The following is a 12330-nucleotide window of genomic DNA, read 5'->3' on the forward strand; positions in this document are numbered from 1 at the left end:
GGGCGCGGGGAGGACGGACCCGGCGCGGCCCCGGCAGGAGGGAAGCGGTGAAACCCAAAAGGGGTTCCCAGAGGAGGGAAGTTTCCCGTGCCCCGCCACCCCCCAGCCCGCCGGCTTTTGCGGGGGAGCCCCGGTGCTGCGCTCGCACCGCAGCCCCAAGGAGCGCCGCCTCAGGGAGCCGGGCCCCGCCAGCCCTGACCCCGCTCCCAGCTCCTTTCCCTGTCCCGCAGGCGCCGTGACAGAAGTGAAAACAGACATCTACGTGACCAGCTTTGGGCCCGTGTCCGACGTGGAGATGGTAAGGGCCCCTCTTGCCGCCCCTGCTCTCCTTTCCCGGGATTCATTACGGTGGCATCTGAGTTGACCGTCATTAAAGCAGATTACGAGGCTTAATCTTCTTGACAATCTCCAGGGCCCAGCGGAGCAGTTTGGCTGGAGCTGCATATAGCTATTTCCCCAGCAGAGTCAGCCAGGCACAGAGGCTGGGCACAGAGAGCACCGCTGGCCTCAGGGGGAGGGCAGGAGTGGAAGGTTAAAGATGCCTCTTTAACCTCCTTAAGAAGATTATGAGCACCTGTGGCACAACACACAGCTTTGCAGGAAGGCAACGACCTAATGAGCAGCTGCAGGGGAATGGTGCCATTTCTGAGACAGCTGCCCCTTGTCGTGCTGGGTGTCCCCAGATTCAGGTAATTGAGGACTTGGGTGAACTCTGTCAGTTACAGCAGCAGCTCCAGCAAAATGTGAAGCCACCAGAGTGAGGATGGCATTGCTGATCTCATTTTGGAAATTGCCTTTGATTGCTGTTTTTGCCCTTGTACACTTCCTCCAATGCTTTCTTACCTGAGCCTGCAGTCCAGTTTGTGGGCAAGGAGCTGTGGGCCCCAAGATGCAGCCAAAAGTTTTTCCACTCTCTTCATAAGTCAAAGAGAAGGCATAACCTTGCCACCTTACACATTTGCCTCTGGACAAGGTTTAGCTCAGTTTTCTAAGCAACTTCTGTAGAGAAGTACTTTCTGAAGGCTTGTGAGAGTATTGCTAAGAGTCCTTGAGAAAAATAACTTAAATTAATATTAACTTGGTACCATAATCCTACTGTGATGTGACTCACTCACATCAGCCCTTTCTTTGTGAACATCTAAAGTAAGCTGCAGAAGGGGCACTGAGCATGTTTTTTTTGTTCCTGGCAATTAAATGTTGATGATCTATTTTTGCACTTTGAAAAGATACTAAACTGGACATTTCTATTTCCTTAGACCTCAGTCACCTTGAATTAGAATATTATCTCTGAGAGAACGATAAGGTGTTTTTTTTAACTTGCCCAGATCAAATTATCTGTTCACTGATTACTATGTAACTACTCTTTAAATAATAAGAAAATGGGGTATTTTTTCATAGACTGCTTTTTTTTTTTAGTAACTACTTAACGGTAATAGGATTAAGAGTTTAAGCAATAAACTGAATGCCATGGACTTGTGTGTTAGGTTCTTTCATGGAGTCACTGCATACACAGCAACTTGGGAGCTGCCGGCCCCCCTGCATAAGTCAACCACCTCTTTATTTTCCGTAGGAATACACAATGGATGTCTTCTTTCGGCAGACGTGGACTGATGAGAGGTTGAAGTTTAGTGGGCCAACTGAAATTTTGAGGTTGAACAATTTAATGGTCAGTAAAATTTGGACACCAGACACATTTTTTAGAAATGGAAAAAAATCAATTGCTCATAATATGACAACTCCTAACAAACTTTTCAGAATTATGCAGAATGGAACTATTCTTTACACAATGAGGTGAGAGCCTGCGCTTCTGCTTTTTCTTGACCTTTATTTTTGATTCTTTTAAGCAGTGCTCCTGCATACCACTTTGTTTTCATTGTCATCTACTGTAATGTATTCTAGACTAACCATTAATGCTGATTGTCCTATGCGGTTGGTGAACTTCCCTATGGATGGACATGCTTGTCCACTGAAGTTTGGAAGCTGTAAGTCTTTCTGTATCTTTCAGTTTTTAATAACAATACATTTGGTCTATGTACATGAGAAGAGCAGAAGTGAGATCCTAGGACACTACGTAACGATGTAGCTGAAATTTTTTATTGTATTTTTTATACTACAGTCTCACTTTCTCCTCTGAGACTCAGACCATTCATGGGTTTATTCACCGAAGGGTGACTGTTGAAGCATATTTTATTGTTTATTCTTCTTACACATCTGTTAGTCAAAGTGAGTCCTTCAACAAGTCATAAAAGCTGTAGTGTATTTACTGTGTTACTTTCAGTTTTGCAAATATTTAGTCGGTCTGGTAATTAGTTTTTAAAATATTTGTTCATCTGTGGTAATTGATGTACGTGTTTTATAGCAAACTAAGAAACAAAAGCCAGGACCTATCAGGTCTCACCTCAACCATTCTCTTCTTATTGGGGTTTTTTTGCATTTTGTCATTCACAAGGATAGGAACTTGCTGGAGGAGGATGCATGTTTCTATGGGTATTTGAGCCACAAAAGGGATCATCATCATTACTTTTTCCATTGCTTATAAAGTACATAGTTAATAATAGCAGTTTTTCCCTCTGTAACTCAGATGCTTATCCAAAAAGTGAAATAATCTATACATGGAAAAAAGGACCCCTGCATTCAGTAGAAGTACCACAGGAGTCTTCCAGTCTCCTCCAGTACGACCTCATAGGACAAACTGTATCTAGTGAAACAATCAAATCTAACACAGGTAAGATGTAGCCACGTGGGAAATACTGACATCATAAAACACATCTTGAAAAGAAATTACAGGGGCTTTTTTAATATAGAACCGAATTAGTTTAATTATGTCTTGCCATTTTAAAAATGAAAATCCTTGGACAGAAGCTAATCATTGTCTCCTATAAGATAGCTTTTCAATACAGTCCCTTTAAGCATGCAATTTTTCATGCAGTTCTTAAGACTTCCCTCTGTCTCCCCTCCCTGTAAAAACAGTCCATGAAATGAGTATTATTCTGCTCTGTTTCCATAAGGTCAGTTTACCTTTTTTAATCAGCTTATATCTGTTATGCACTAGGAGGCCCATAAGTGCTTTCCTCAGAACATAATGCGTTGGGTTCAAGCCAGTAATGTTTACTCATATGTCGCCAAAATAATGCTGACATACTTGTCTCTTAACAGGTGAATATGTAATCATGACAGTTTATTTCCACTTGCAAAGGAAGATGGGCTACTTCATGATACAGATATATACTCCATGCATTATGACAGTCATTCTTTCTCAGGTGTCTTTCTGGATTAATAAGGAGTCTGTTCCAGCCAGGACCGTTTTTGGTATGCTGCATTAAGGCCTTTGAACACCTCAGCATCACTCATACCGTTCATTCATTCCTTTCATTGCTTGTTTGTTTTAGGCGAATATTCACTTCAGCTGCTCTATTTCCATCTTCAAAGGAAAATAGGCTACTATCTCATTCAGACATACATTCCATGCATCATGACCGTAGTCCTGTCTCAAGTTGTGTTTTGGATCAACAAAGAATCCGTTCCAGCAAGAACCGTGGCTGGTATTTGTGTTTCATTCTCTTATCGTTCCCTTCATTCACTGTATTGACTCCATTGCATCAAACAGCTACTGTAATCCAGTGGGGGGTTGGAAAAGGCAGCTAGTAGGTTTGAGTGAACAAAAGGAAATACTAAAATTAAACAAAATACTGCTCAGTCTGCCTAGGACAGTCAAAATTCTTTACTCAGTATTTTTGGTTAGCCAGACTTGTTTGAGATGTTTTTCTTCCCCTGAATATTTTTTCATATGCATATTCATAGGCTGAATGCCAACTTCCTTTTTAAAGAGGATTTTTTTTTTCTATTGATTTATTCTCTTGTGAAACCAACCTGAGTTAAAGTGTTAAAGGACTTCAGATGGGTAAAGTTAGGTGGGACAAATCCTGTCCGTAGCACCGTTTGGAGCTGTAATATGAAAAGTGTGTCCATATTGCATGGCAGGGCCTTTTTTTTCTTTCCAGTGGTTTGATTTAACACTCCCAAAACTGTGAATTTTGTTTCCTTAATTTTTAGTCTGTGCTTTGCTATTCAATTTGCTCTTAAATTTTAAATTTGTTAAGGGATAAAGCTTCACTGGCTGAATTGTTGTTTCTAGAAAAACAGTCATAAAAATACTAAGCCAAACTACTAAAACTTGTCAAAAGCTTCATGAATCCACGACCCATACATACATGTTTTGCAGCCCTATCTATTGTCTCTTACCCCAGTATTTCTATACAAAGAATTCCCTTTGTGAGACTTGTCCTCAGTAACAACAAGGCAGCTGTCTGCTCCCTAGGCATAAATGATGCAAGACTCATAATTCAAAATGAGTCTGTAATTGTAGTTAGCAGGCTACAGAATTTGGATAATTTGATTTCAGTCGGTTGGCATTTCCTACCTGCAACGGATGGCGTTGATAAAAGCATTGCAAAGCTTTAGGGATGCTAAGTGAGCACAACTTGCTCAGATGCCTCTGAAGTAACATCAACACTTTTGTTCTTGAAATCCCCAGTGGGAGCTGGGAGGCAGTTTGGCATCGTTAAGCACTTACTTATAAGTAGTAGTTTTCTGGCACTGGGGATTTCTTTAAGTGCTTCAAAATATTAAAAATATCAGGCAATAGATTTTAAAGGATGTTTATTGCAGTAGAGGCATGAAATAGATACAGGAGGTTTGTGCACCAAATATGATGCTACCTGATCTGGCTTTATGTTGCATCTCTGGACTATACAGCTGCATCCTCTGCATTTTGAGTGAAACATATTTGCTACCTGCTAGGCAGTGGAAGTCAGTTCTGTATGCTTGAAGTAATGTACTAATAAGTCTTTAGCTGATTCAGTGCTAATTACATGGAGACCCCAAACCCTGCAGTAACAACTCTTAGATGTCATACTGAATCTAGAGTTAGAAACAAAGTATTTTATGAAAATAGTAAAATAGACATCTTTCTCAGTATTGTGGAAAATTCATTGTGTTGACATTTTAAAAGACTGTTTGAATCCTTATTCCGTTCTTATTTCTCCCAGGCAGAGTCTGAATTTATAGTCCTTACTAATTCAAAATCCCATGGATTCGTATTACCTTCATCTGAGGAAAAAAGAGCAAATTCCTTATGACAAAAAAGACTTTCAGGCCCCAGTAAGAAAGCAGAGGTTTTAAATGGAGAAGGTTTAAAATGGAGAGGTCTCCCTTCTCCATCATATTCAAATACTTCAATTACAGATTTTCAGTTTTACTTCCGAGTTCCCAAACAGCAAGTCTGAGAGAAAACAATAATAGAAGAATAACAGTGGTGTGCCCAAACCAGTTTCTTGGAACAAATTAATGTAATAACTCTACTGACCACCAAAATGGATGCCAATCATCCTTTATGGGTAGTATTGTAATAAATACTTTGAACTTTTCGCAAAGATAAATTAATAGTCATAAGCACCCTTTGTAGACCTGCATCAGAAAAATGGGAGATGGAAATAGTTGAAGAGGCACTCTTGCATTCTTTCTAATTGTGTCATTGGAAAGAAGAGCAGATTGCTGGTACAAAATCCCTCATGTGGAGCTATGTACATAGCTCTGCATATATATGTATATATATATATATACACACGTATGTATGTATGTGTGAAGTGTTATGAAGCATGGCATTATCAGAAATTACTTAGAACAGGAAACGTGGTTGTTGGAGGCCTAATTTTAAGTATGCTCTGAATCCACATAGCAGTGGCTGTTATTTCACATTTTTTATGTGCCTTTATCTAATCTTTATTATTCCTGGCAAGAAGTTAATCTGCTATTTTGCAGAAAGATAGCAGTCAGCTTCTACCTTCCTAGCAGGTCACCCTGGGAATTTTGAATTAATATCTAGTCATTAAACTTTCTTTACAATAAGGTCTCAAATAGAGAAAGGTGTTTGGGTATTTCTGTTGTTTCATTTTAGTAATAAAAGAGAACATATTTCAGTATTTGTGTTGTGGAACAGCTTACCAAGAAGCGTTCAAAGTGGAAAGACGAGGGTAAACAATCATCAGTTACAGTTTACCAACTGTAATTTGGCATTCAGTTTGATAAAGGAGTTTCTCACAGTGCAGAGCATTTCATCAATATTCACTCCACACCGAGAGAAGTCTTATCTGTGTCTGTAATAGAATAGGAGTCCTATTCCTAAGTTTAAATTCCTGCATTTATTCAGACACAGAATATATCATTTTTATTACTAACTAGCACATGGACAGATTCTAATCACACATCATATTGAAAAGTTCATTCTGGACCTCTGAAATTGAAGTATATCTCAGCATACTTGTATTCGTATTATAAAATGAGCCTGGCAGATTTGGGAGAAGTAGAGATCCTGCGTATTCTTATACCATCTCCTCTTTGCACTTCATTAAAACATGTTAAATAATGACATTGGGACGTAGTTAACCTCAGACAGCTGGCAAGCTACATCATGTGAAAGAGCTGCAAAAAAACCGCTGAAAAGAATCAAGTCACCCTGTCGTGATGCTGCAGCATGCAATGACACTGCATCCTTTCCACCGAGCATCATCCACAGCATATTGATTCATCATCACAGCATGCCATTACAATATCTTTTTGTTTCCCACCTACCCATCCCTGACTGCAGAAAAGAGCAAAGAGGGTATTCTCCACCTTACTGTCTTTAAATACCCGTGGTTTTAACATTTTAACAGGCATAGTTACAAGTAAACATGAGTCACTGAGGCTTATATGTTAATGAATGAGCTTGCTTGCACTTTTTGCCTGTATCAGGCAGTGGTGGGAAGTAGGAATATTTCCTGCGTTATTGATGCTCTACAGTCCAAACCAGAATGAATTCTTGAGTTCACGTGAAGAACGCCGTGGGCCCCATCATAGCCTACCACTGATTTTAATGCAGAATTTGGTGGATTCAGTGAGTGTTCTGTGAGCCATGATCTGTCTGGTGCAACAGCAGGAGAAAGAGAGGATCACTGTTGGGAAATGAAAGTACGTTAGTCTAGATTTCTGCCACCAAACGTTCCACTTACTAACCCCTCAAGTAAAGCGTCTTTCATAGTTTGAGCCTGAATTTTGTTCCACCCACGTTTGTCCCAATTCTAAGATGCCGAGCCATGTAATACGCCGTTATCTTAACTTTCAGTCTGCTCATTGAGGAAGTTCATTTAGAGCTTTTGGATGCTGAAGCCAGTACATTAATTACCTAAGAACACAAAATATTTAGCTGTCTTGTTAGTTAGCTGATATGTAGGATGACAGCTAAAACCAAAGAGGAGTTGGGGTTTTATTGATCAATAGGAATTCAACAGTAGCAGGATTGAAGCAAAATTCTGATGCCCCCATTTTCTCTCTCTTATTTTCCAGGAATCACTACAGTGCTCACAATGACCACTTTAAGCATCAGCGCACGCCACTCTTTGCCCAAGGTGTCCTACGCTACCGCCATGGATTGGTTCATAGCTGTGTGCTTTGCCTTTGTCTTCTCTGCACTGATTGAGTTTGCAGCTGTCAACTACTTCACCAATCTCCAGACTCAGAGAGCGATGAGGAAGGCAGCCAGGGCAGCAGCACTGGCAGCAGCACTATCAGCAGCAACTGTACCGGCAGAGGACGAGATTGTCTCGGTAATTGCTTGCTTTTCTGATAATAAGCATCATATAGGAAGAGGCAGCTGAAGTAGTGAATGCAAAACAATATTAAAGTGATCTTAACCTGAAACATTATGTAACCAGACCGTGTCTGTTTAGCAAAGACGTTGTTCTTACTGCAGAAAATGAAAAGTCTTCGTTGATTCATGCTGCTTATTTAAATTCGAGATATGATTTACTAGAGAGATGTTTGTTTGGTAAGATATTTAAGGAAAGCCATTAGACTGTTACCCATAATACTTCTCTTGAGCGATGCTGTAGGCAGCGTGGTCAGGCAGCTGTGGTGCTCTCAGCAAGTCTGCAGAATTTGTACAATGCAGTGAACATGTGCATTGGCCAGATGATTATGGGATCACTGTAGTACACTGGTACATACCATAAGTGGGTCATCTGGAAGAAGAGGAATTAGCCTTTACATAAACTTGGCATCTGTTACTTTCATAAAAATCTGTGTGTGGAAGCTTGGGGAAACAAATGTAAAGATCAGGGATAGATTTTACTATATGTGAAAGACAGGAAGGCTTTCTAGTATCAAAAAAGATATGTCAAAATTGCTTGTAAATATTATTCCTTACATCTCAGGCTAAGTAGGCTAAGTAATGAGTGCCGTCTCACAACACATATTAATATATTTATCCCTATAACCCTCCTGTTTTCAATTTGAAATTAGTTTTACTACCACCACATTGCCCATTTTGAGAGGAATAACAGAATTTGAATGCCCTTTTGCAAAACCTTTGAGTCTGTCGTTGAATAAGGAAGTCAGTCTAGGAGCTGTTGAATATCAGGGCAACACCTTACCCACTATCTAGTCATTTATCCACATTTGCTTGAAGTTAGAACGTTTGGGTACCTCGAGCTATTAGTCATAATTGGTAAGGTCCATATAATAGCCAAACGAAAGCTCCATAGCATACAGATGTAGAAGAGCAGTTAAACCCCATAACATTGAAGTCCTGAGGTGAGCTCGGTCTCTAAAACAGCCCAATTGCACAGTCCTCATCTCGCTCATATTATCCAAGACAGCAATTTTCAGCCCCTGTAAGTCCACCACTGTTTTTCTCAGAGGACCAGGTCTCTGTGAGAACTCACCTCTGCAGTAACAGGAAGAGCAAAATCGGTGAGATTATAAAAAATGAAGAGGACTTACAGTTGGAGGAAAGATGATGTAGTCAAAATGGCTTCTAGAGAATTAACTGTTGGATTTAAAGGGTCCCATCCTAGAAAGGGGGATAAGGAGTAATTACAGGGTAACAGATTTTAATAAGCTTTTCTTTCTTTTTTTTTGGTGTGGTGAAGGTAAGGGGGAAAGAACTTCTGTCTGTTGTCACATAGGTGGGTACACTGCAGTCAGTGGTGTAATTTCAGCTGAAAGACCTGAACTAATGAATTGGAAGGTAACAGAGTAGTTGGCACCGACCAATTGCATGAGTACATGACCATTTCCTCAGGATCTTCGTCCTCTACCGAGCTTTGTCCTTCTACAGTTACTTCTACATTACTGATCTTAAGGCAGTTATATTCTAGTTAGGCACACAGCATACTCGGTTTCTTGCTTATTGTAGATTTAGAAGCTGTTTCTGGAGACCTGATCTCCCTTTTGTTACCATACACCCCTCAACTTGTTCCATTTGTTTGCCTCTGAATTCTTTCATTGCTTTTCCTCCAAATTTTTCTTTTTTTGATTGCCACAATGCCCAGTTCTTATTCATACCTTTCCTGCTCTTCCTTTTTTGCCTTTTCTCCCCATTTACTCAGCCTCTCTTCTTAGAACACTGTTTTCTAATTCACTAGAAAACAGTCTCTTAGAATCCATGTCTTATACATTAACATGGTTTTTAACTTTATTTGGTTTTATAAAATAGTTTAAAACTTTCCCTTCTGAAAGGGAAGCCCCTGTGAACCCTGGGCTTTGGTACCTTGTCTTGTCTAATCTATTTTTTAAATTTCTTTTTGCTCTTTTAGATAACATAGTGAAGCTTTTCATCCACTTGTAATGCTGATATTTTTATTTGTGATTTTTAAGTGCATGAAAGTTCTCAGAATTTTAGCTACGTGAAAGGGCAGGTATAGGGTGAAAAGCAGTGAACAGTATGTCAAAAATGCTTCCTGTCTTCTGCATTTATAGAAGTCAGACGGCATTTCTACATTGAGAAAGTTTCTGAGGATTGTGAAGTTTTGCTGAGTTTTGGTGAGTCTGTTTGTAAAATCAAAGTGAAAAAGTGAGATGTAATTACTTGAAAATTTTCACGGCTGTACAACCATGGTCAATGGGACGCTGCTACCAGCAGCGCCATTAAGAGGAACAGCATAGACTACATGATTTTAATAATCTGGTCTCTTAAATTGCTTGAAGAGTGGCTAAAGAACGTTGTGGTGGTAGTAACCTGAGGCTGTCTGAACTAATACTGTCTGTGTGACAGAGAATCCATTCTCCTGCTTTGCGTGAGAGAAGCCCAGGGAGAGAGTTTTGGTATAAATGAAAATTCAAAGGTGCTATAAAACAGCCAGTTAGAAACTTTTGCTCCAGACCTTCTTGAGTGAGGACCTAAACTCATCAAGATCAACTTATTTACAGAATATATTCAGGGGTTTAATTCCAAATTAATTATGTTTCCTGAAAAAAAAAGTAAATCAAACCCCTTTCAAACTACTATCAAAAAGCCTCCTTCCCCCTTCAGCTGAGCTAGTTTTATTTTAAAACCTTGCTTTATTCAAATGAACAAAAACTTGTAGTCACGGGGTTTTATATTGTAGCCAAAATCCTGTACACTCAGAAAAGCAAGATGGCAGAAGACCAAGTTCTGCTCTGCTGTGCTGATGAGAAGAGGAGAAACTGCTCAGGTCATTGGACTGCGCTGGTTGCAGTAAGGGAAGCAAGGTCTGAGTGTGCTGGGTTGACTGCTGACAGCCCAGCACGCCTCTTCTGGTTCCAGGAAAGCCGCTCTATTCACCTCGCTTCACTGAGAGCACAATTTGGCTTGCTCTCTTTGTCAGCTGCAGGCCATCCCTGTGTGAAATACAAAAACTATGGGTGTTCCACTCCAAAATACGGTGGCGACAAGCTGAGTCGTCATCTGGACCCTGACACAAACCTGGTTTTATTCATATGGTGACCAAGCTTGTTCTAGCATGTCAAAACCAAATGTTCTGTATACACACATATATATGTGTGTATATATATAAAGCATTACAACATTTGGCTCTTTAATCCATTTCAAATGTGCATTTTTCTATATCAGTCATATAGTTTCATCCTTATGGCTTCTTTATCCAGGAATGTCCCAATACTGGAAGTTGAAGGGGAAGGGGAATTTGTGATACTGTCTGGAGTAATGCTCTGAGAGGTGGTCAGGGAGCACGAACCATAGACCAAAAATCATCCTTTTTGTGTGAGAAATTACACGTGAAAGGCAAAAGATTGTTATAGGGTAGTAGCTCGTTTACAGTTCTGTTCTAAAAGATAATAAACAGCAATAAATATTGAAGTATTATTTCACAATAAACAGCACAGGGCAGGGAAATGCTGCTGGGAGAGCTTCCTTCTCCCTACAGATAGCCTTGTCCCTGTGTTTCAGAATAACAGGGCTTGGGCAGAAAAGGATTCTCAATCTCTTTAACAGTCCTGCCCAACTGCAGAGCAGCCGTATGTCACTTCGGTGTAAAGGATTTAGTTTCCCATAATTACGTCAGGATATATGGAGTATGTTTAATGAGTATCCTGGTGTAGCTGAGAGGAGAGCATATCTATTTGGATCATCAACCACCCTTCATGAGGTCTTCCTAGGCACAGCTATAGGCCTTGAAGTCTTGAGTGAGAACACGGCCCTTTCAATCGAATTAGGGAGACCTTCCTGCTCCTCCACAATTGCAGATTATCATGCAGGCTATTAAAAACAAACAAGAACTTTCAGTTATATTGACTTTATGTCATTCCCAGCAAGGCAAGTAGATGCTGATTATGTGGTTCTGCTCGAGTTAAGTATTTGTCTGATTGACAAAGCCAATGCAGGGCAGTAAGGAAGGTTTAGAAGTAGCTGATGCCATACAGCAAAATAGGAAAATTCAAGATGAATTGGGTTTAGACATTTCCTTGTTCAACATGGAAGTCTAATCCCAGTACCTTTTTTGCAGGAAGCAGTGAGAACAAAATAAAAAGTATACAAAAAAATAACCCAAACCTCTCTAGTGCTGTTTGTGTCTCATTTATAGGAAGAGTTTCTGCAGAAACTTATTTTTCTGCAGAAATTTAGCAAAGTAAATATAGAGATATACTGACGCTGGTAAGTTTAAGAGCCGAATGTGACTTTGAACATTTAAATCTGTTGAAGATAAATATTTTGACAGAGGCTCTGTGCTAATTATATGATTTTTTCTGATACGCTAACATAAAAATGTTAGGAAGAGATCGCACCACAGTGAATTCGCATTGAGGAGAAAATGATTGGTGTTCCCATCTCTGCTCTCCTTAGTGCTTACCTGTGTTATATGATGGCAATTTTAGTACAGTGGGCATGGTATATTTTTCAGAGTTATGCTCTCTGCCTCTAATGGCTTTTTAGATTTTCCCATGCAAAGTAAAACAGCTTTGAAGTAACGAGGTAACAGCCTCCCCCATAGCCACCTTCACCTGGCTGTACTTTGAGAGAGGTGAATGTCAGTC

General features: G+C 40.0%; 1 protein-coding gene across 1 annotated transcript; it reads left to right on the forward strand.

Moving 5' to 3' along the window:
* Positions 1 to 230: 230 nt before the first annotated feature.
* Positions 231 to 8627, forward strand: GABRA6 (gamma-aminobutyric acid (GABA) A receptor, alpha 6; the record flags this gene model as incomplete). The annotated part of the gene is made up of 7 exons (XM_010184354.1): positions 231 to 298; positions 1571 to 1791; positions 1900 to 1982; positions 2582 to 2725; positions 3157 to 3309; positions 7384 to 7643; positions 8580 to 8627. Coding segments are annotated over 7 exons (977 nt in total), but the record flags the coding sequence as incomplete, so codon positions are not given.
* Positions 8628 to 12330: the final 3703 nt, after the last annotated feature.

This window comes from Mesitornis unicolor, unplaced genomic scaffold (genome assembly GCF_000695765.1).
Source record: "Mesitornis unicolor isolate BGI_N332 unplaced genomic scaffold, ASM69576v1 scaffold35755, whole genome shotgun sequence".
In the NCBI taxonomy this organism is placed as follows: domain Eukaryota; kingdom Metazoa; phylum Chordata; class Aves; order Mesitornithiformes; family Mesitornithidae; genus Mesitornis; species Mesitornis unicolor.